The following is a 24806-nucleotide window of genomic DNA, read 5'->3' on the forward strand; positions in this document are numbered from 1 at the left end:
CATTGTCTTGTTACCTTGAGAGTTATTACTGACATCGTTTTATTGCTGGATAAACTGAGGCCTGAGCAAAGGTCCTGACTAAGGTTATGATGCAGAAAACCTGTGCCCTGATCCTAGAAGGCTGGTGTCCTTGGGTTTGCATTTAATTCTTTGCCTGCTATTGTGTGTTACTTTCTTTATTAAGAACCTTGCTTTTGAATGGCAGGCCCTAAGGAGGATCTGGTTTCTCCCACTGCAGGGACAGGGTAAGCATCTGAAGTGCCTTCCTAAATGTCGATGAGACTGTGTATGGATGTCCCACTAATGCATATGACCGGGTGACAAGAATATGTCATTCATTCCTTTTCTTATTTAAACATCTGTATAATTTGTCATCTTTCCAAAGTCTTTATTGCTTTTGTAATCAGAGGAACAGTAAAAACATGACATTGAAAACAAAAGAAGTAGATGCTGAAAAACACCCATTATGCTACTAAACTGGTGTTTAAAATAAGAAAAAGGGCCAGTGGGGCCGATGAGGAGGAATGACATGTACCTTCTCCAGAAGCGGTGTGGAATAATGGAGTTGGAATTTCTCATCTCGTTAGCTGGGAAGAGGAGGAGAGAAGAAAGGAAGGAACTAGAATAAAATAGTGGCCTGACCATGCATTTACAGGAGCATGAGGTAGATGGGTTTGGTATCCTGTCAGAGAAAAGGGACTCTAGTGCTGACTTTAAAATAAGGTTGTAAAACTCCGTTTTGTGGTAGATCTCACCCAAACCCTCCAGAGCTTCTGCTTCTGGTCCTGTGCTCCCTTGTGTATTTTCTCTTTCCTCTTCCACACATTCAGCCAAGGGACACTTTCTGAGCACCTGCTCTGAGCCATGCATTGTGCTGGCAATTTACCTCTACTAGCTTCCTCTCCCTACCTCCTTGTACTCAACCCTTCTCGGTGTTTTAAAAATGAATTACAGTAGTCTCGCTTTATCCACGGTTTCGCTTTCCGTGGTTTCAGTTACCTGCGGTCACCTGTGGTCAGGAAATGACGCTACACATCCCAGTGCCTGCGTCATCCACCTCGCTGCCGCTCATTGCATAGGCGCTGCATCATCTCACATCCTCACAAGAAGGGTGAGCACACTAAGATATTTTGAGAGAGACCACATTCACATAACTTTTATTCCAGCATATTGTTATAATTGTTCTATTTTATTATTAGTTCTTGTTGTTAATCTCTTACTGTGCCTAATTTATAAATTAAACTTTATCATAGGTCTTTATGTATAGGAAACAACATAGTATCCATAGGGTTCAGTACTATCTGTGGTTTCAGGCATCCACTGGGGGTCTTGGAATGTATCCCCCGTGGATAAAAGGGGACTACGGTAACACCATCATATCACTCCTTGAAGCTTCTGTTTTTTCCTGACATTTATTTTTGGTGCCAGGCTACTTGATAAAGCATCATTCCTTGATCCCTTCTGCAGATATTTACCACCACGTGTGCTACACTGTGCTTGCATGCACGGGTGAGCCGGGGGGCGTGGCGCCTGCTTGCTAGATCTTACATTCTGGTGAGGGAGAAGGCTCTGCCTTGGATTCCTCTCCTCTGTTTTGTCAGTGCTAATGTGCTTCTCGCTCTCTTGCAGGCTTCCGCTCCTTCCACTACACTAAGACTCCAAGGCCCTAGAGACTTAGTCCTCTGCTGGTGTTTTCCAGAACTAATTTTCCTTGATCTCTTCGCAGCAGCTGACACCGCAGCCTGCCGCCTCTGGGATCTGCCCCAACTTTGGTCTCTCTGACATCGCGTTCTCCCTTCAGTTTGCCACGATTTCCTACCTTGGCTCTCTCTTCTTCTCTCAGAACATGGGCTTCCGTAACAACCCGCTCCTCCCCGTCCCAGATGCAGCCAGCATCTCCCGGTGGCGACTCCTAAATCTAAGCTGCCAACCTCAGCCTCCTCCCTGAGTGCAGGCCTCACATTTCTTGCCCACCTTCATCTCCCCGACCTGCGTGTCCCTCTGGCGTCTTGATTAAGCAGGACTCACCACCTCCCTCTCCTCCGCCCTCCCAGGCTTCCTCCTCTCCCGGACCATGTCCCCTGCATCTTCGTTCCTGACGTCTCCTCAGTGCTCCAGTTCTGTTGCGTTTTGTCTCCCCCATGTCCCTGGCACAGGTTTCTTATATTTGCAGTCTTCTAGGTCTCTGACTACTTCACTGGCTCCCTAGTGGGTCTCTCTGCCTCTGGTCTCTCTTCCCTTCACTTGTCTTAAGAATTGCCATGAGATAAACCACCCCAAAGCACAGCTCTGACCCTCTCCGCTCCTTACTCAGAAATCCTCAGTGGTTCCCACTGCTCCCCAAAGAGAGTGCAACGAGCTGGACAGGCTCCCCTCACCTTGCTCCAGCCCACCTGTCAGCTGGGCCTCTCTTTCCCTTTCTGCACCCGATTCGTCAGCCTGACTGCCCCGTCCATCACTCCCACGCTCTCCTCTCACTTTCCTGCTTCCATTCCTTTGCCTTGCTGCTTTTTTCTCAGTACTCTCTTCTTCTCGTTGTTTTAGCTATTTCCTGTTCCTCTTAAAGTGTGGCTCAGATGTATTATTTTCCGTGAAAGTCTCCGTAATTCCTTTCTAGGCTAAGTCGTCTTTCCTTCCTTTGAATTTCCATAAAGGTTTATGTGTGTTCTTGTATGAAAGTCCGTGGTGGTGGTATTCGTAATGCTGTCATATTTTTCATTGTAGACTGTAGACTCCTTGAGGGCAGGGCAGTCTGGCACCCTCCAGCCATCTCAGGCCCCTGGGCCAGCTGTTAGAACATTGTTTAATAAATGTCCATTGGAGGGATGACTTGAGTCCATTGGGTTGTTTCTTGGAATTGCCACAGTTTAAAGTCTAGACCTGGGGTTGGCAAACTGTAGCCTGCAGGACTCTGGCCTACTGCCTGTGTTTGTGAATAAAGTTTTATTACAACACAGCCAGGCAGCAGCCTGTACATTGTGCAACTCAGTGGCCCGGGAAATCTGAAGTAGTTACTCACTGACGTTTTACAGAAGTTGTTTGTCTACCCTTGGTCTCTACCATAGCCCAGACCTCCGAAGGTTAAGGTTACGGTATCAGCTGTGGAAGGAAGTGAAGGAAACAATGTTTGCTTAAACTCTCAACCTCTTGCTTTGGCTGTCTGACATATCTGTGTGGCACTGGGATTTTTTTTTTTATTACTCCATTTATAGTGAAGCACAATTAATTTTGTTGGGAGAAGCTTGCAGACAGCCAAATTAACTAGATTTGATCTCTTAATTTCTTGACTTTAGGATAAGAATTCCTGGGTAGAAGTTAGACGGTCAGGCTTGACGTATTAGAATGACCTCTAAAGTGTTTTTGGTATTCTTGATAAAAATAGTCATCAAGAGTGTCCCAGCTGTGCCACCAGTTACGCCAGCCGTGGAACCCCCCCCCTCTTCTGGCTGCAGGAGAAGCAGCGTGCTCTGGCGCCTTGTTCTGCAGCTCTGCACATCTTGAGGAGGAAGGGGATGCGTTGCTGAGGTTTAGAGGTGATGTTTGGTGGGCCTGCACATTCATCCCATGTTCTCTCTCTTTCTAGAGGCACGCATGGTCATCCAGGATATTCCTGCTGTCACCAGCAGAGGGCACGTGGAGAACACACCTGACGTGGTTTCGGACCCCACCTACTACAGCGGCTTCTACCAGCCGTCTCTGTTCCCTTACTACAACAATCTGTACAACTACCCGCAGTACTCTGTGGCCTTGGCTGCCGACGCCTCTTCTGGGGATGTGGGAAGCCCCCTCGGGGGATCCCCCATGAAGAACAGCCTTCGGAGCCTCCCAGCACCGTATGTGCCTGGTCAGACAGGAAACCAGTGGCAGGTAAATGTTACCCAGAGAGTGAACTGGATATGTGAAAACCACACACACACACACACACACACACACCCCCCACCACGCGCACGTGCATGCCCACCTCAGCACACGTGTGCATATTATGCAAAATGTGTAAGAAATTTTCACTGTACCCATAACGTCACTTAACCCCAGAGATTGGGTGCAAGGAATTGTAAAGAAGTGTGCATATATTTGTTTGTGTTTTCAAATTTTACTTTTTTCATTTTTTCAATGACATTTTGCATAAATACCCAGTTGGCCAGAGTTGGATTCATAGTGGCTTCCTGTACAAGGCCCCACCTCCTCTAGTCTTGCCCACACTTTCTTTGAGCAGCTTGGAAAGTGCTGGGTGCAGACCCTTCTGGGTGACAGTAATCTTAGTGATGAACTTGCACCCTGAGAGGGAGAGGGGTTATAGGCTGTAGGTTTGCATGGAAGAATGGTAAAAAAGAATAGGTTGCTGCTGTGCTGGGCCAGCTGTTTTTAGCTGGGAATAGAGGTCAGTCTTTTATACACTAAGTAAGTATTTTTAAAATAGTGTACAATCAAGAGCTTTTGGGGGTAAAACAAAGCATTTTGCATTATCAAGGAAGGAGCGTTTATCTAGAGCTCTTCTGCTTCCTCCGTTTTAACATTTCCATCTTGCCAGTGTATTAGTAGCAGATTCGAAGCACTGAGAGCACTCAGGGGCTGGGTTCTGTGCACTCCTGAGCACTTAGATCCAACCCCTCCCATCCCCCTCCAGCCGTGCGATGTCACGATGCTGCGAGAACTTGGTCTCATTTTAGGATGCATCTGCCATGCTCAGGCTTTCTCAGCTGGGCTTTGATTCCAACACAATGCCATGTGTATATTTGGGGAGTTTAGGGCAAGTTGCCTACTTTAAAAAATGTGAGTTGAAATTTTCCTGGGAGCAGTTCTATTCCATTTTGTCTCTGCACTTTTTTTTAGGTGCAGGGGCCTTGTTAATATTCAAGTCACCCCACTTTTTGGATTCTCTCGCTCTACCCTCAGGGATTTGACTTCTTGGGTGTGTTAAAATGTCAGTTTTCATCCCCTGGGCCACACATTTTCCTAAGTTTTCCATATATTTCATTTTTAGAATCATACTTTTACAAAAAGGCACTGAAAGCTTGTTGGTGTTAGGATTGAGAAGTATATGCATAAAAAGGAAGTACAATGATTTATGGATCTTCAAGCTGGACCCCTTCAGGCCTTTCAAAGTGCCAGTTGGGTATGACTTGGGGCAGGTTTTAGGTTGATTTCTATTAGAGACCTCCCCTCTCTGAAAAGAGAAAGAAGTATCTTGTTCTAAAAAACCCAGCTCATCCCGCAGATTCCCAAGATCCGGGGACTACCATTGGAGTGTCCTGGTTTTCTGGATACTTCCAGGCTTTTAAGGATAAAGCAGGGAGGGTCTGTGAACCTGTTGGCTTCTGAGATAAAAGATGAGAAAGAAAAATCTAAATGTTTTTCTGAAAGAAAGACAGCTCGAGATCAGCTTTACAGGAGAGTCAGAGATCGCCTATATTAATTAACCCTCCCACTTTGTCAGAATCTTTCAGATGGCATATGATGGCTGACACACTGTTTGTTCTTACTCTACCTGGAAAACCTGGGAAGGGTATGGCAGAGGTCTTGGATTTCCTTGGAGGTCCCTCACCAAAGTCCACTTTCTCGGCCGCTGGGAAGAGGTGGACTCTTGGGCAGCAAGGTTGCCCAGTCTTAGAGAGCTGCCTCCATTGCTGAGCACAAGGAGAGAGTCCCCTGAGGGCAAGTTCTGGTGCTCCTGCCAGCAAGCGTGGAAGGAAAAGTCTTGCCTAAACTTTCTTAGTCCTGTGGGGGGCGAGCAATTTTGACGCTGTCAGTGCCTTCTCTAGAACTACCACTTAATAGACTGGAGAGAGGTGTCCCCGGTTAGAGGCCCAGGGGAGACACCGAGGCATCATTTACATATGTGTTTGTTTTCCTGGAGGCCTGGGCGTAAGCCTTATTTCCTAGCTGGTCACTGTTGGTAATATATTCTCATGTAACAAATGATTTTGCAGAAATAGATCCTTCTCTGCCACTGTGGTTGATGCCCATTCCCCTTAGTTAGAAATAACATCCATTCTGATAGCTATCGTTTGTTGAGCAATGAATCCTCCCCCACAGCCATAGGAGGCAGATGGTATTGTGTCCTTTTTACAAAAAGTGAGGACATTGAGACTGACTTAGCCGAGGTCACACAGCCACCAAATGGGCGAGCTGGAGTTTGAATCTGAATCTGTCTGGCTCCAAAGTGTGTTTCTCAGCACTGTCTGGTTATCTCTGGGTTTGCAACTAACTCAGGGCTATGGAAACTGCCACCCAGGAGCCCTGGCCTTTGTGAGCTGAGACCTCTGAGGAGAGTGGAGACTGTCTCTGAGGTGACCCTTACCTGCAAGATCCATTAAGTACAAACACTGAGGCCCTCGTCAGTTCCTTGGGGCTTAGAGTTTCTCCCTAAGTCCTTTGCTTTTCATTGGTGATCTTCTTGGAATTCTTCTGATTTCCTTTCCTCCCTTGTGGAGGTGAGAAGTAAGTAGAAACTTCTAGAACAGTGCTGAGGCGTGGTTACTTCAGATGGCTGAGAGTGCAGCTTCCAATGCTTTCCTGAAATGTGCAGCCTCAACCGTTAGTGTTTAAAATATGCTGAATTCCTTGCTCTTTGGGAGTTGCTTTTGGAATCTGTGTACTAGTTTTCTGTGCATGGGATTATCAGTACAGCACATGTAGGCACACCTGCAGTGTGTGTGGAATGTAGAAAATTATCAGAACAATTGCAGGGAGGGGCTTCATCATATGGCCTCTCTCTGTCCCTTCTTAGTCTGACATTTTACGAGTCTGTGGATTGATCTTGTAACCAAATGTGCACACAAGCTTGACTTACAACCTTGTAGTCATGCCCACAAAAATTAGTTCTATTGGAAATAAACTCTTTCATTAAAAATACAAGAGCCATGGGCTGGCCCGGTGCCACAGCAGTTAAGTTTGCGCACTCTACTTCAGCTGCCCAGGGTTCGCCGGTTCAGATCCTGGGCACGGACCTCTGCACTGCTTATCAAGCCATGCTGAGGCAGGCGTCCCACATATAAAATAGAGGAAAGTGGGCACGGATGTTAGCTCAGGGCCAGTCTTCCTAAGCAAAAAGAGGAGGTTTGGCAGCAGATGTTAGCTGAGGGCTAATCTTCCTTAAAAACAAAACAAAACAAAAACAAGAGCCAACATGGATTTAAGTCATCAGTTTGTAAAATGACAGATGAAAATCAGTGCAGTGATGATTAGAGCTGAGATAGATTCTTACAGAGCTCTAGGTCCTCTGCATCCTGCTTCAGAGAAAACTGAGGTGTGGAGCTGAAAGGATTTGCTCGGCGCCCACAGCTAGTTAATGCCAGAACCTGGACTAGCAACCAGGCCTGTTGATTTAAAGGAACAATGTGGGTTGCTGTGAGGACCATGGATTCTGGCGCTTGAAGATCCGTTTTCAATTCTAACTTGGCGATTTAACTGTTCATGTAGGCTTGAGCAAAATACTTAACCCTGTGAATCTCAGTTTTCTTATCTGTAAAGTGGCATAGGACCACCTTCATAGGATTCTGGCATGGATACCTAAGGCGGTGTGATAACTGATGTGAGATGATGAGTGTATGTGCAAGTTTCTCTGTACACCAAGAACTCTTATGCCAATGTTGACTGCAATGAATTTATTGCATTAACCATTATTTTGACTTGGCCCTGCTCTTTTTTTAATCTATTTAATTTTCAGCCTTTTGTTCTTAATGAATTTTAGCTACCTCAGATCCCCTTTGTAACAAGATAGGGTATACGTAATGCACATTTTAGTTATTATTAAAAGACCGTGACACGTGAATATGGACCGAATAGGATGTGTATGGAAGAATTTTTATCAGAGTTGGAGAAGAATTTGATCCAATGGCAACAGAGCTGATTGCGTTCCTGCTCATGGTGGTTTTGGGCTTGGTCTGAAGTGTCTCATGATATGGTTGCCCACTTAGGATCATGCACCGCCCTGGAATGCATTCATTTATTAAGTAAACATGACTGGAGGTCCTACTATGTGCTAGGGATCTACCTCTGAACCAGACAGACAACAATGCAAAAAAAGGTTCCTTGGGGAAGGCTCCTATTATCTCGTGCAAAATGAGAATTTATTAGGAGATAGAAAACTGGAAGTGTAGACAAACATTATACTGATTATACTGGATAGTTATAGAGAAGTATTAGTTAAATAGTAAGCACTTACAAATAATACTTATAAGCAATGTTGAAGGGAGAGAACTGGACAGCTCGCTTGTTAACCAGTTGCTGCGCAGAGGTGCAGAGAACAGCGATCTGGGATGGGGTCTCCCCGGACCTTGCTCTTTTGCTGTTTCTGGAAGGTGCCCTGGCTCTGGTCTTTGACCAGTGCCTTGCCCCCTCCTGGTGGAAGCTTCTAGCAGAAGGCTGGGTGGGCGCCCTCCCTTGGTTGTTGCCATGCCTGTCTCCTTTGTGGAAGGTGTCCCACATCTGCCCCTGGAGAGCACTGTGCTAGTCTCTCCTGACTGCATCTTCCCTTGGTCTGACCCCGCCTTAACCCGAGGGGCCTGAGTCTTAGGCAGCATCTCCTCCATCTGCTTTCTTGACTCTCTGTTGCTAAGACCCAGCTTCCCTCCTGACTCTTGACTGGAGCAAGTGACCCTCTGATACTCTATCCCCCTTCCTTGCTGCTTTGTGTGTCAGTGTGCGTTTGCGGGAGCCGCATGAAATGTTATTCAGCAGAGAGCTCCTTTCTGATTCCTAGAAAAAATCGACTCTAGTGGAGATCTTCATAATTTTTTAAAGCTAGACTTCTTAGAGATTAATAGGGGCTGAATTATTTGCAAAGAGAAACCCAACCATTGACTTTTTACTGTAGACTCGAAACTTCTTGCAAGTCTCCTTATAAAATCCAGCAAGCACTTACTAAGTGCTAAACCTATAAAATAAATTTGTAAAAAATTGAGCAGGCTAGTAGGTGAACATTCCAGAATCCCAAGGCTCTTTCGTGTTAATGCCCTGCATGCCGGCAGCTGCTTTAATCGCTTTTGGTCTGTCTCCAGCCTCTGGAGATTTGTGGCCCAATCAGAGGTTCCTGTCCTGTTGTGAAACAGGAATAACATTTGTGACACTGGAACAAACTCACGATGAATGGCTGGTTCCACTGACCAGCAGCTCAATTTCACTTCTGCATTTAATTGCCTGCAAAAGCTGTTTATTGCCTTGTGCACTCCTCCACGGCAACATTATCTCTTAAATAAACATGTTGTACCAGGTTGACAAGGGAGAGGTGCATATCAAGTGAGCAGAAATAAATATGGGAGGACTCTGAGCTGTACCTGGGATCTCCTTTCCGCCCCTGGAGCAGACGCCCTCGATGGCTTTTCAGAAGTTTGTGCCACCAGATGCGCAGACTCACATGCCCACCACAGTTAGGGTGTGGTCGCAATGGCAACAGGGCTGGTTGCCTTCCTTCTCGTGGTTGTTTTGGGCTTGGTCTGAAGTGTCTCATGATATGGTTGCCCACTTATGATCATGCACCTCCCTGGAATGCATTCATTTATTAAGTAAACATGCCTGGAGGTCCTACTATGTGCTAGGGATCTACCACTGAACCAGACAGACAAAAACGTGAAACACGCTTCTTAGGGGAAGGCTCCTGCTATCTTGTGCAAAATGGGAAGGGAAATTGGGCATCATCTAGGTATCTCTGGGTTTGAAACAGAGATACGGGCAGGAAGGAAACCAGGTTCTGGCATCTGGGCCTTGGTGCACAGAGAAAGGCGCCCCCTTGTGAGCATTTCTGGGATGGCCTGCAACACCTTTGCCAGCTGAGGGCCAGAGGGTCAGCCAGGGCACTTTCTAAAGCCGCCGCCTCCTGACTGCATGCCTGGGCTGCCCGCTGATGTTCTCAGTCCTATGGTGAGCAGCCTGACGGGGGTCCTTGTATTCACACACCCTCCTCTTTTCATTAGCATGGCTTAGCATCAGAACAACCTGTTAGCTAAGAGGATGTTGAGAGGAAGGGACTTCTCCAGCATGTGCTGTGTGGGAGCGGCTGTATCCCTCCACACCTGTGCTCTGGTGGCCCCCCAGGAGGGTCCAGCCGTAGGGATGGTGGGTATAAAGCCAAGGCTTAATTCTGCCTCCTCTTCGCAGGGAGGCAGTTATAATTAATAGTCATTATTTTAAGATATTCCTAAATTTAAAAGACATTGGCGAGAAGATAGTAGAATGCAAACTCCACTTCAGTTTTTAAGATGAAATAGGGGACTTCAGATAAATTTCTGTGCTCCCCTCAGACCACCGAGCTGTACTGTCAGGGCCCCCAGGATTAGGTGCATCTGGCCGCCTCAGCCTCCTGGGTAGTTCTGGGCTGAGAACGTTGAAGTGACTTGCCTGAGGACCACAGCTGCTAAAGGAAAGCCAGGCCCCGAACTCGGGCCGCCTCAGCCTGTCAGGTGCTCTCTCTACAGACAATCTTGTGGTCCCCTGGGCTGCCAGTCCCGTCACCCATGTCATCAACAGGTTAAACTAACCCTGGCTCCCCTTTTTAGAGCAGACGGGTTATTGGTCACTCTCTGTTGGTGGACAGACACTGACTGGCTTTTTCCTCTGGAAAGACGCATTGGCCAAGTTTGCAAGCAGATACAAGAGGAATTTATAAGACATATTCAGTTTAAAAGATTTAAAGTAATTTCTTTGCTCAGAAAAAGGGAATTAAAATAGATGTGGTATTTGCCTTGGGCTATTAGGGCTAACAATGATAATTTGGTTCCTTAAAGGGGACCTATACAGACCTAAATTTCTGTTGATGACTGAAAGGGGTATGCTCCTTCTGTTGCCATGATGGGGTGTATTTATTTTGTATCTGGCCACTTTTGTGAACCGTTTAATCTAGTAATTTTATAGTTGCTCGTTTTGGGGTTTCTAGGTTAGTCATTTCATAGAAAAATATTAATACTGACATTTTTCTTCCCCCTAAATACCTCCAGTTCTAATTTATGTTTTTAGTGGGTTATTCAGGTTAGATCCCAGTAGAGGATGCTGGTTGTCCTGTTTTTCCTTATTTTACTGGGAATGTGTCTAGGAGTTCACTGTCATCTATGCAAGATGTTACCTGTGCTAGTTTACAGAGAAATGAGGGGAATAAGGACAAGTGGGTTTTTCTTAAAACTAAATTATTCCATTCAAAAAAATTGTTTTTATTGAGATTGTGACCTTCCGACTTTTTTTTTTCCTTTAAATAAAATGATGATCCTATTAGAGGGCAGGATTTCTTTTTTCATAAATGCCCTTACTCAGCAATATAAAAAGTTGATGAGACTATTTGTGTCTCCCCACCCTTTAAAAAAAAACTTGACTAGTCTGAAGTCTGGAAACCACTGCACCTATCCTTGTGTCACCATGACAACAGCACAGTTCTCCAGGGTCCTGAGGATGCTGCTTTTAGCAGGTGTGTTGACTTCGCTCTCAGCTTGACTCCTTGGGGCAGAGTGCTTTGGTCTTTCCCTTCCTTTTTTTTTTTTTTTGAGGAAGATTAGCCCTGAACTAACATGTGCTGCCAATCCTCCTCTTTTTGCTGAGGAAGACTGGCCCTGAGCTAACATCCGTGGCCATCTTCCTCTACTTTATGTGTGAGACTCCTGCCTCAGCATGGCTTGCCAAGTGGTGCCATGTCCACACCTGGGATCCGAACTGGCAAACCCTGGGCTGCTGAAGCGGAACGTGCGCACTTAACCACTGTGCCACCTGGCTGGCCCCTCCCTTCCTTTTTATCGCAGCCCTGTAAACGCTCTCGTGCTAGCCCAGCAATTTGTGGGCCTCCTTCTCATGTACCCCAAGTAGGTCCCTCCTTCTGGTACAGTGGGGACACAGGGATTGGCCCTGCCGGGTCAGAAGGCCAGTCTTGGAGACTCTTGGCGTTTAAAGAAATGTGAAAGTCACTCTAGACCACTGGAAGTTTAAAGCCAGTGAAGTGTGAGGCTTCCTCGAGGTTGGGGGTCACATTGCCTCTGCTATGAACTTTCCCTTAAGTGGCTTGTCAAGTCTTAGCCACATCTGTAATTTTCTCTTCAGAAACATAATTCCTCATTAGCTTCTTCTCTTTTAAGGAGAAATAATAAACCCAGTTCTCCTGGGCCTTCACAACCTACTCAGCCTTGCAGGGAGAAAGCTTCTGTTTGCCAGGAGACGCTGGGAGGGGCAGCAGTAGGTCTCCAGCCACCTGTCACCCTCGAGCTGTGCAGCCCGGATGAATGCCATCCAGTTCTCTGTTTCTAAACTACCCCCTTATTTACATGCACTTTCACAAAGGAATTGCTATTTTATCTCATTCTAGATGATTACGAGTGATGATCACGACAGCCGTCATCTGATTTTTATTACACCTTTTCTGGAAGGAATTGCTGTTCTGTTTCACACATGATGAAAGTTTAATGACTTGCGTGCTCTTGATCCTGCAGCAAGGGCAGTGGTTTGTAGGACTCGGTACCTGCTGTGACCATATTCCTGGTGGCTCTTGGTCTGGTACCAAAGAGGAGGGAGGTGGTCGGCATTTTAAAGGCTGAACTCAGACAGATGGTGAGAGGTGGGGCTGGGGAATGCTTCTTCACTACAGCAGTGCGCCGTAGAGTCCTTTTTGCCGAGTGTTTTGGTTGAAAATGTGTGGATTACAGAAGAGAGTGGAACTTGCCTCTGGAAACGCAGGTGCTGGGAAAGGCAGCCCTGATTCTGAGAGAAGATGGAGGGGAGGGGGCCAGGCCCTGGACATCCTAAGGGATGGTCTTCTCAGCCTGGTGAAGCCGTCCAGTAACATCCCAGGAAATCCAGATAGAGTGTAACCTCAGATTCTTAGAACTCTTTGGGAGACTCCAGTAAATGCTGGGCTGTCCTGTGGGTTCATTTCCATTCTTCCATGAGTTTAGTGGGATCTGAACTGAGTTGGAAAGCCCTGGAAAGGGCTAGTGTGCTCCAGGGACTGCTCCACAATTCAGTTGGAGGCAGAAAGAAATACGTCATCAGTCTTTTGCGAGATTGTTACACAGCCTGATCCCTGCCACAGCAGCATCAGGTTAGTAAATAATACGGTCATTTGGGGATTCTGTATCGGCTTGCAAATTAGATAATTAGATTACAGCTTTGGAAAGCGTTCAGGTTTGATTTGGTTGGACTGGTGGCCAAAATCTTAGCTATTTATGTTTGCCCTCTTAGCTTGCTGTTTTTCCTCTGTGGATAAGAATATGATATAAAATTAGTTGCTTTTCAGAATAAGTACGTGGATGAGTGTTTCTCACATTTCTTGGGAGTCCTATTTCTCTGGCTTGTTAGGTGTCTGTCCCTCATTAGTTGACTAAAGACTAAAATCAAGGGAATGCATGACAGGCTGATTTGTCCTATGTTTTAAAAACTATATGACATATGAATGTGATAGTAGAAAAATAAAAAGAATAGGGTTACAAGAAAATCTCCAGCGTATTACAGAGTGAATGTAGGAAACCCCTTCACTCATTCATTATCATTCATTTATCAAGTGCCACTCTGGGCCCAGGACTGTGCCAGACTATCCAGACTCTCACGTCCCAGCTCACAGTGGAATGGATGAGAAAGAATTACAGGACATGCGTAATTCTAATTCTCTAATCAGTGTTGTGATCAGTCTGGAGATTTCCCAGGGAGGGTGGTGATGCCTGTGGAAAGGTGGGCCCTGTGCAGTGGCATGCCAAGGGGTGGGATGAGGTGGGGCAAGGACAAATATTCTATCATAATTTAGAATTGCTGCTGTATGGTGATGAAAGCAGATTGGCTTAGGGATCATCCCAGTGGTCGCATGGTTGGGTTTGTGTGCTCCACTTTGGCGGCTGGGGGTTTGTGGGGTTGGTTCCTGGGTGTGGACCTACACACTCCTCCTCAAGCCATGCTGTGGTGGCATCCCACCTACAAAATAAGGGAAGATTGGCACAGATGTTAGCTCAGGGACAATCTTCCTCAAGCGAAAAGATTGGCGGTAGGGCCAATCTTCCTCACCAAAAATAAAAATAAAAACAATAAAGGCAGATTGGCTTAGTAAGTTTTATTATTTTTAGAACTTCTCTACAAAGAGTGACCCCCCCCCCTTATGGCCTGCACCCAGGATGGGTTGCTCTCAGCACCCCCTCCTTGGTATATGGTGATCCTGTGAGCATCACCCTTGAGGTAGGTGCACAGCGTCCTGGGAGGGGGCTTTATACGAAGATTGAGAAACAAGGAAAAAGGGATTATCTCCTCATTTTATTTTTCACACCCTCTTTCATCACAGTTCATCTCACAGACATTCTTTTTGGCAAATCCCAGTTGTTATTAGCCAATACGGAGAGAAGGAAGGCAGACATAGTAATTTCATGTCTTAAGTAATGGTAGAAAAGCAAAAACTGTTAAAGACCCTCTTCTCTCTCTGTGTTAGATAGCGTCACTGTAGGATCTTGAGTTTGTTTTTCAACTTTTTAAGGTTGAAAAGTAGGAAAATTTCAGAGAATGGATTTTTCTTTCAAATAGCAAACAAAACATATACTTACGATAATTTTTAAAGTATGCCGTGGGCAGGTTTTCCTGTCTCCCTCTTTGTTACTGGATTCCTGATGTACCCGTGATAGGGCTCGGAGGTATTTGGTAACAAACCCAAAAGAAGGGTCCTCGAGTGTGGCCACCACCCTCCCACTGATGCTCCCACAGCAGGAGGCCCCGTGAGGAGAAGGGGAGGATGCGACAGGACAGTTACTGAACAGCCTTATGGGGCTGGGCCTGTTATGTCTCATATTCTGCTTCACCCTTAAGCACAGCCGTGTCAGGGGTTGGGAGCCCCTCTGTGGGTGAGGAAGCTGAGGCTCAGGGAGACGAAATAACCTGCCGGTATCACACAGCCGGTAAGTGGGGGAGCTGGAGTTTGGACCTGGGTGTGCCTGACTGCTGAGGGCATGTTCATTGCCAGTGGATCTCTGCCTTCTTCATAGGGCAGCGCAAAGTTCTTGGTTTTCCTTGTATGAGGCCTTGAGAAGTGTTATATAAGATTTTCTTGTATCTTATGGCAGATGTAAGATTTTATAAGACATAACATATCTTATGTAATGTTTTCAGAGACTTGACATGTTAGAGAGAGTGGAGGAGAGTCCTGTGTCTTGATGGCATTAACCAAATTTAAGGCACTACACATATGGCTCTCAAGTGTGGTCCCAGACACACACACACACACACACACACACACACACTCGCACTTCTGTGTATGTTAGAGAAACAGATTTGGGGTCATTCTTGTGTCGTTTTGGTTACTTAGAGGTGGACTCTCTCCATCATGGTTTCGAAGTGGGAAGGGCCCTTCCGTGCCACTAACCCACCGTGAGTTAGATGTGCCCATCTGCGGGCACCAGCCTGCCTTCAGATTTTCATACCAGTGCGTGTAAAGTATGTGAGTGTGTGTGCTTACACTTATAAGGTGGCCCCAGACAGTCTCACCTTGCCCTCCCAGCAGTCTGTCATGTTCAGTACTCATAAGATACCCTTCACACTGCTGATTGATGCTAAAAGTATCCTAATGTTTCTGACAGCTCATGTGTGACATGACTATAACCCATATTTCTTAGAGCGGCTGATCCAAGTGGCTTATTTCCCGATAGTGCTGATAGAGCCATCTCTCTTGGCGTCACAGCCATTCAGATTCTGATGGTAGCATATTGTTTGTGGGTCACTAGTTTTGTCTCCACCCGTAGGTTGGGACAGAGTAGCAAAGGTTAATTAAGTTTGTCCATCAAGATGGGAACAGATATGGATCCCTCGGATAGTTCCGTCCAAAAATCAAAGTTCCTGCATGTGTGGTTACAAGCATCTTTTCTTCTCATTTTCAGAGTCTCCAGAAAAAAGAAAAGTTTCTTATTTGATCTTGAAGCAGTGAAAATGTAAAGAGTAGTCAAAAGCCAAAGGCAGTGAATAGGTCTTTATATAAGCAGGTATCTTAATTTAAAATAGAAGCTTCTGAGACTGAATTGCTTTGAATCCTGCCTTCTCTGCTTAATCCCTTTGTGAGCAGAACTAAGTTATTCCGTCTCTTTGAGCAGTTTCTTCCTATGTTAACGATGATTACGTTATGAGGACTCCATGAAATAACAGGATAAGTCTCTATAGTATCTTTGAATAGATGCTCGGTTTTTTCCTCTGAAATTCCATTAGTCCTTCCATTTCTCAGGAAAGTTGCGTTAAGAATGACATCATTACAAGCCCCCTCCATCTGTGTTAAGAAGCGTTAGGTAATGCTTTCAGAGACTCGGCCTGTTAGAGAGAGTCGAGAGTCCTGTGTCTGGATAGTTATTAACCCAATTTTAAAAATATAAACTTTTTCATGCCCTCTTCCACCAGCTCTTTTTGTTTGTTTGTTTTGTGAGGAAGATTGGCCCTGAGCTAACATCTATTGCCAATCTTCCTCTTTTTGCTTGAGGAAGGTTAGCCCTGAGCTAACATCTGTGCCAGTCTTCCTTTATTTTGTATGTGAGACGCCGCCAGAGCATGGCCCGATGGTGGTGTGTAGGTCTGTGCCCAGGATCTGAACCTGTGAACCCCAGGCTACCAAAGTGGAGTGTGTGAACTTAACCACTGTGCCACCAGACCAGCTCTTTTACTGAAGCTCTTGCCTGTTGGCTTTTACGCCCATCATGCTGCCTGCCTCTGTATGACCTCAGTTGAAGTCCGGGCTTGTGTTTTAGATTAGTGAATCACACAAATGTAAGTTTCTGAGCCTGGAGCTAGAAAATCCTGCATATAGATTTGTGATTTGGGAAAATGAGGAAGGCGCTGGGCTGGTCCCAGCTGGAGACTGTGTCCAAACGGATGGCCCCTCTCTCTTCTGTGAGCCCCTTAAATGTATCGAACCCTTCCAGGTTCCAGGAAAAGGAACTGTTCTTAAAATTGGCTTTTTCTTACTATGTACCAATTTTAAAGGTCCTTGCTTTCCTTTACCTGATTTATATACATCGGTTTCTTTCAAACATTTTAGATCAAGACCCACAGTAAGAAATGTTTTATATTGTGATCCAGTATATATTTATACATACACAAAAACACAAAATGAAAAGTTTCATAGAACAGTTCTTACCTATACTGTATACAGTAAATTCTCGTATTTCTATTCCATTTTATTCTATTCTGTTTCATTCCATTCATTTCCATACTATTCTTAAAAATATATATGTCGATTGCAACCCTCTGACCTATTTTTGGACCCACAAAAGGGTGGCGATGCTGCATTTTGTAAAACGTTGTCTGGAGGAGTAAACTCTGTTCTGTCAGTACCGGGATGCGGATGGTCAAGACAACCAATTAAGCGACACAAGTTTTAAAAAATTAATTTGGGTTTTTTAAAATGTGGAAATATTCACATCTTAATTGTTTTTTAGTAAGGACGAACAAAATGGACCACTAATACACACAATACTGCTATCAGACACAGTTCCCATCCTTAAAGTTCATACCAAGTTTACACACGCTTGTGAGTGATATGACTCCCTGTTCCGTGCTCTCCGAGGATTTCTGTTTTTCTCTGTGGTTCATCCTCTCGGCTGTTTTTTATGTTTTTAAAATCTATTCTGATATTAATCCAACCTGGAATTTAGCTTTTCTTCAATCCTTTTCGCAGAGCCCACCCACACAAGTTTGGTTTGCCTTTCATGTGTCACAGACTTACTGAAGCTTTGGGGTTTTAGACTTCAAACATCTTCGATGTGTCATTTCTTGAATGGTTTGTCCTCTCTGCCATGTTGCATGAGCATCCTCCTCCTGTCTTCTCTCTCCTTGTGTCCCCTCCCACCTCCTCTCTGGGGAGGAAGAGCATCCCTTCCGTCTGTGGGCAGACGGCTCTTATGCTCCCCAGCGTCTACGTGCTGACCCTCCAGCTCAGCACCTTCCCCCTGGCTCCTTGAAGGAGCCCACCCAGGCTTTCTGGGAATCCCTTACGAGGGCCTGAGTCCTTACAGGTCCAGTCTCCCTCTCTCTGTCTCCTTGTCTCTTTCTCTCTCTAGCGAGGAGAGGGCTTTCCGTAGATTGAGCACCTAAGAGAAAGCAAGGTTAGGAAGAAGTTAGGGGAGAGAGGACTGACCTCCAGAGGACCAGAGGGACAGGCGAGGAAGGAAGTATTGTAGTCCTAGGGAATCGCCTGTGTCACATGCCTTACATGTGGCCTGTTGGTGTGCCGGTCATCTCTGAAAGCTGTGCATAATAGCAATCATTTCTAGCCTGTGTGTTTCAGAATAATTCCTTGCAGCTGTGAGGTGTGGACTCCCAGGGGAGGAGCCAGGCATTTCAGGAGGTGAGTGGGCACTTGCAGGTGTGTGTGTGTGGGGGGGGGGTCCCTGGCACAGGGAAGGTCTGTGGACCAGGAGGGCACACAGTGTGTGATTAGGAGAGCGTGGGGACAGGCATCCCATTCAGAGAGTTTGAAAAGAAGCTTTTATTACAACTAAAGAAGTCCTTTAATGAGGGCAAAAGTCATCCCCAACCCTCACTCTTAGCATCACCAGGAGACCAAGAATTTACCACAGCGTGTGATGCGCCCTGCCTTCTTCTTAAAAAAGCTTTCTGTTCGTAAAACCAAAGGCTTGTCCCAAATGCAACTTTCGCAGAGTTTAAAAGAGTGTGAGCCACGTGTCAGTGCCACGGGGATCTTCACGTTCTCCGTTTCACCGTCGGATTTTGCAGTTAGGAATTTGTCCTAACCGTCACTCTTCTCGTGAAGACCGTTCCCTTTCTTCTTCAGTTGGCATCCTGAGCAGCTGCGCCACGCTCAGTAAACAACTAGACAACAGTTTGGTCTTCAGGAATCTCTTTTCAGCCGTTACCTAGATGGAGTGGCCAGTTCAGTGTAAGAACAGACTCTCTTCCTATCTGAAGCGTTAATAGACAGATAACAGGTCATGAATAGTATTTAGGAATTCTTTTTAAAGGAAGTGGGTTCTAACATTTCTATGTTTTGTTGAGATTTTATTGTTACTGTAAAAAAAGGTGACGGGTGTATATAAAGGAGAGCTATGGTTCAGATTTATTGTGCTGTATGTTCTCAAACAGTTTAATAAAATAAAAACCCAAAGCCCTGAGGTTTTCCTCTGGGGTTAATACTAACACCGTGCACGTTCTCTGCCAGCCCAGCTCCTCTCTGCGGGTCATCCTCTGGTTCAGAGACTTGGGGTGAGTAATAAGACTATAAAACATGCCTCCTGCTTGCCAGCTACCACATGCTAATAATAATAGTAGGCATAATTCACCTGGAATCCTTTTTTTAGGTTTTACTTGGTTTGTTTGCTTAATTTAAAGGAGTGAAAAATAAAATCTTAAGAAACAAGTCAGCATTGTGTAAAGGAAAAAGATTATATCTTTTTAGCAGAACTGAACCGTTCCTTTAATTTGTCTGCAACTTCTGTCCCTCCATGGAACTTTGCTATTTTAGCTGGAGGCGAGGGACTGAGCACAAGGGGGTAGTGTTAGGTTAGTTTAAAGCAACTTTTCTCAGTCTGGGCACTATTGAAGTGTTGAGCTGGGTAATCCTTTGCTGTGGGGCTGTCCTGTGCATTGTAGGGTGTTTAGCAGCATCCCTGGGCCTCTACCCACTGGATGCCAGTAACATACCCCCTCCCTTAGTTGTCATAATCCAGTGTCTCTAGGTTTTGCCAAATGTCCCATGGAGACAAACTGCCCCCAGCTGAGTACTACTGGTTTAAAGTAAAACGCGTTTCAAAGGTTTCCTTATTTACTCATCTTGTCTAAGCCAAAAGTAGTAGGACTGTGATTTTTTTTGTTGTTGGAAGAGAGCAAAAAGTGATCTAGAATTTTAAATCGCATTCTGCCACGCCCTTTTCTGGACGAATCATAATTTGATGTTAACTTCATGTTTCAGAGGTTTCTTCAGGCACTTAGAAATACATAGAACCATCCTTCTTTCTTATGGTCAAGTTGTTACATGGAGGGTTATCTGCAGATTATTCTTCGAGTTGGATGTAGCTGGAGTGGTGGATGGCCTCTGTAAGTTCACCTTTTAAGAACCTCACATGGAGTCTGACCTTTGCATCTCTTCTCTACCTGGAAGTCTTTTATAGCTCAGTGATCTTGGGGAAATTGAATGTGTAAGTTCAAATAACTCAATTCCTGTTTCTAAATAATCTTTGTTGCTTGGTGCTTTCTAAAAACACAGAAAAAGAATTAAGTGAAAAATAAACACATGCGTGGATTTGAAATTGTGTTTGTTTTCCTGTAAGCTTTAGTCAAAAGAAGGAAAAAAGAACTCCATAGTTTATCTGAATCTCTTTTCAAATAACGTACACGCTGGGATTGACAGCAGTTGACCTGTCTGTTTGTCAGACCTAACCTTTTGCATTTTTGAGTTAATCCTGGGCATGTTGGGATTTCGTACTTCTCGGGGTGTGGGAAGTATGTAGGCAGTTCTAGAATAGAATCTATTCTAGAATAGAATAGAACTGGTTCTCAATCTTGGTGTCACAGTAAAATTACCTGGGGAGCTTTGAGAAAACTCAAGGCCTAGGGCACATGCCAGCCTGGTGACATCAGATGGTCTAGGGGTGGGGCCCAGGCATCGGTGCTGGGTCCCCTCTTTCTGTTTCAGTGGGAGTGAAGGTTGAGAGCCAGGGTGCATTTTTATAAATAAAGTTTTATTAGAATACAGCCACGCCCATCCATTTACCAATAGTCTAGAGACCCTGTGGCTTGCAAAACCTAAAATATTTACTATTTGGCTGTTTACAGAAAAAAGTTTGCTGACTCCTGCTCTAGACTCACAGTAAACATTTTTCAAATATTTTGAAAAGAGATTTATACAAAATTCATAGTAAGAGAAAAACCCGGCATTTTGCAGAGCCTGCAGGCTCATATCCTCTGTTTTCTTGTACATGGGGAAAATTGAAAAGCATTTTCCTTGAAGAACTGACTCAAAGATATTGTCAAACAGGAAGGCGATGTGGCCAACTCAGCACCCAGAAGGGAGAGGCTCTGTCATTTATTTATTTTTATTTCTTTATTTTTCTTGTGCTTTTTCTCCCTAAATCCCCCCAGTACGTAGTTGTATATTTTTAGTTGTGGGTCCTTCTAGTTGTGGCATGTGGGCTGCTGCCTCAGCGTGGCCAGATGAGCAGGGCCATGTTCGCACCCAGGTTGTGAACCAGCGAAACCCTGGGCCGCCGAAGCGGAGCGTGGGAACTTAACCACTTGGCCACAGGGCTGGCCCCATCTCTGTCATTTATATTATGGCGCTTCATACGTACTTAAATGTTCATTGCTTAGGCTGTATAATTGACTTGAGGGAAGACTACAGAGGCAGAAATGGCTCTTTAACGCAAAATATGTTTGAGTTTGTTATTACTTTGCAGCAGTTCTAGATGGTGGAAGACTCCTGGAAAAAAGCTCCGGGGAATTTCATGTATAAAAAGAAAAACAATAAAAATTTAAAAATGCTATTTACATCATTTCCACCATCCCTCAATTCAGATGGAAAGTGGATGGTTGTAAACAATTGTTTAAAAGAGTTTTTTAGAAGGTCCATCTTTGGTCATGGGCCCCTGCAGGCACTAAGTATGAGAGACAGGATCATGTATCCTAGTTCCTTGTGACCAAAGCAAGGTTTGTGAGCCAGCAGAATCAGCGTCTCCTGGGAGCATGTCAGACTCTGGAGGCCCCACCATAGACTTACTGAATCGGAATCTACTTTTTAACAGGATCCCTAGGCTATTTATATGCACGTTCGGAGAGGCTGGAAAGCACTGATCTAATTGATAACTAGGCTCTGTGCAGTAAACTGAGCATTGATCACCGCTTCCCTCTTAAAGGATTTCACGGCCCCTTAATGACCCTCCCAACTTGCACTCACTCATTAAGGCAGCCAGTTTTCCCCTTTGGCTATTTCTGGTATAGCTGGCTAGCCATCTTATTTAGTAAGGATTTATACGATGGTGGAAAATGAAAATTGGGTAATTAAGCTAGAAGAGATACCATTTTATGTGCTTCAGAAAAACAAACTAGAAAGGATAAAGGGAACTGCCAGATAAACTTCACTTGAGAGGAAGTAATCAGGTGGGATGGAGTCTTCTTTGCTTCTGCAAGAATAATCCACGCATCAGAAGATAGTTGCGCTGGGAGCAGTTGGGAGGGTCAAAAATGAGCTCCTCAAATGAGCACGCGGAAATCGGGGACTTAGGCCTTTCCACCAAGCACTGCCAGAGTAGTCGAAGTACACTTAGGCCTGTATTATTTGGGATATTGTCCAAAATTTAGGTATTCATAGAAAATCTTGAATAAGCCCAGTACTTAATTTTCTCCTGCCAGGCTCTGTCAAGTTACTACTATTTTCTTTATCAGGTAGCCTTGTAAAGATTTGATTCAAAAACATGATTTCGAAATTATTCCTTAATCCTTGAGCAAAATTCGTTTATCCTGAACAGTCCCTTAGATTGGCTTTTTAAAAAGAAAGTTTGTACCATCTAAATGTAGTTTTTCAAAGGCAGTATATAATCGAAGTCCAGCTGTTCTTACTGTGAAGATAGGATCACGTGTTTAAGGCTAGAGTCTGTACTAGAGTCTGAGGAGAGAACAGAATAATTCTAGATGTTTGTGGAAGTAGCCAGGAAGGGCCGAGAAAGCAGAAATCAGGGCCCCTTCTGTGCTTTCAGGTCGCATCTCCTTAGCTTTGAGCGAGAGGTCAAGAAGCTGTGGGGACTGCTTCTTATGTAAAAGATGCCCCACAATCCCAAAGGCAGGGTCTGATTGCCGGAAAAATGCATGACTGCCGAACGTCAGCTGCCACTGCTGCTGGAGGGGCGGCATGTGCCTCCCTTCTGCCCTCTCTTCTGCCTTCCAGGCCTCACTCCATGTCTTGTTCCAAAATCCACATCACCTGCAGAACCCTGATGACAGGAGAGCCCGGGACACAGAGATCCCAGATTCCCTTCCTTGCTGCAAGGAAAAGCATAGAAGGGGGTGGGGAGGGACGCCGAGTGACAGTATCCAGCATGGCATCACGCTGATGACAACAGCTCACCCGTGCCCTCACTCACAGTTTACATGTTGTTTGTTTTTTAAAATATTCTCTATATGAATGCTGTAAGGTAACCAAGATAAGACGACAGTTTCACACATGAGAAAACACGTGAGGAAGTTAACTTGTCAAACAGGCTGCTCAGTGTTACAGCGGGTTACGTTGGCTCCTAAGCAGACCTGCTCCCTCTCTATGACTCTGTTCTCTTTAGTACTTATTAACTGAACATCAAACGATCACCTGGAATTTTAGGGGTTCTTTAGAGGGGACCCCAAGGTAGAAAAGGCACCTTCAGAATGCACCTTCTAATATTTCTAGGACCAGTGCACTGGAGGGGCAGATTTGTGGTTGAGGATGCTTCCAACTTTAATAGGTTATCCTCTTAATTTAAAGAATTAGGCAATTCTTCTTTTTTTCTTTTTTGAGGAAGATTAGCGCTGAGCTAACATCCACTGTCAATCCTCCTCTTTTTGCTGAGGAAGACTGGCCCTCAGCTAACATCTGTGCCCATCTTCCTCTACTTTGTATGTGGAACGCCTGCCACAGCATGGCTTGATAAGTAGTGTGTAGGTCCATGCCCAGGATCCAAACTGGCAAACCGGGGCCGCTAAAGTGGAGTGCGCAAACTTAACCGCTACACCACTGGGCTGGGCCCTAGGCAATTCTTTTTTTAAAAAATAAATTTATTTTTATTGAGATATAATTGACAAAACATTATATTAGTTTCAGGTATACAACAGAATGATTCGTTATTTGTGTATACTGTGAAATGATCACCACAGTAAGTCTAGTTAACATCCATCTCCACACATAGTTACAAACTTTTCTTTTCTTGTGATGAGACCTTTTAAGATCTCCTTTCAGCAAATTTTAAAAATGCAACACAGTAGTATTAACTATAGTCACCATGCTGTACATTACATTTCCAGGGCTTACTCATTTTGTAACTGGGGGTTTGTACCTTTAGGCTTCTTGTAATAATTGTAAAATGCAACTTTGATCTCAATGTATTCTTTCTTTTTTCTTAAGCAGATGAAAAACTCCGAGAACCGTCACGCAATGAGTTCCCAGTACAGGATGCATTCTTACTACCCGCCTCCCTCCTACCTGGGCCAGAGCGTGTCCCAGATCTTCACTTTTGAGGAGGGCCCCTCTTACGCGGAAGCCAAAGCAACTGGTAGGTGTCTAGTTACACAGACTAGATCTGGGGTGGAGAGAGGATGAGCATCCAACACTGGGTCTCCAGCCCTCTCTAACGGCTTACTGGTTAGGAGCCGTTGGAAAGTTTATTGCTGTGTAAATCTTACATAAGTATTCTCTAAAGTGTTCAGTTATGGAATGGTTTTGCTTTGCCAGACTTTTCTCTTTTTTTTTTTTTTTTGAGGAAGATTAGCCCTGAGCTAACATGTGCTGCCAATTCTCCTTTTTTTTTTTTTTGCTGAGAAGGACTGGCCCTAAGGTAACATCCGTGCCCATCTTCCTCTACCTTATATGTGGGACACCTACCACAGCATGGCGTGCCAAGCAGTGCCATGTCCGCACCCAGGATCTGAACTGGCAAACCCCAGGCCGCCGAAGCGGAACGTGTATGCCTAACCCAGCCAGCCCCACTTTGCCAGATTTTTAATGTCATGTTTCTCTTTTCTGGATGCCCAGAGTCACAAGAATAAGATGAGAGACTCATCAGAAGCTAAAAGTATATTTTCTGGAGGATCAGTAAGAAACACAGGGGCATTTTAGATATGATTCAAGTCCTGATATTTTTGGTGAAGTGAATTTCTGTATATCGAATACTTGTTTTCCAAAATTTTCTCAT

The 24806-nt window shown here is 44.9% G+C and overlaps 1 protein-coding gene across 1 annotated transcript in view; it reads left to right on the top strand.

The window, feature by feature from the left end:
- The window catches only part of DMRT1 (doublesex and mab-3 related transcription factor 1), a 100909-nt gene that overhangs the window by 34992 nt on the left and 41111 nt on the right, over window positions 1-24806 (top strand). The window contains exons 4-5 of the mRNA XM_046663894.1: window positions 3584-3867; window positions 24023-24167. Of these exons, the coding sequence (XP_046519850.1) occupies window positions 3584-3867; window positions 24023-24167 (429 nt within the window). The remainder of the gene's footprint in view (window positions 1-3583; window positions 3868-24022; window positions 24168-24806) is intronic.

The sequence above is a fragment of the Equus quagga genome, chromosome 6 (assembly GCF_021613505.1).
Source record: "Equus quagga isolate Etosha38 chromosome 6, UCLA_HA_Equagga_1.0, whole genome shotgun sequence".
NCBI classification, from domain to species: Eukaryota; Metazoa; Chordata; class Mammalia; order Perissodactyla; family Equidae; genus Equus; species Equus quagga.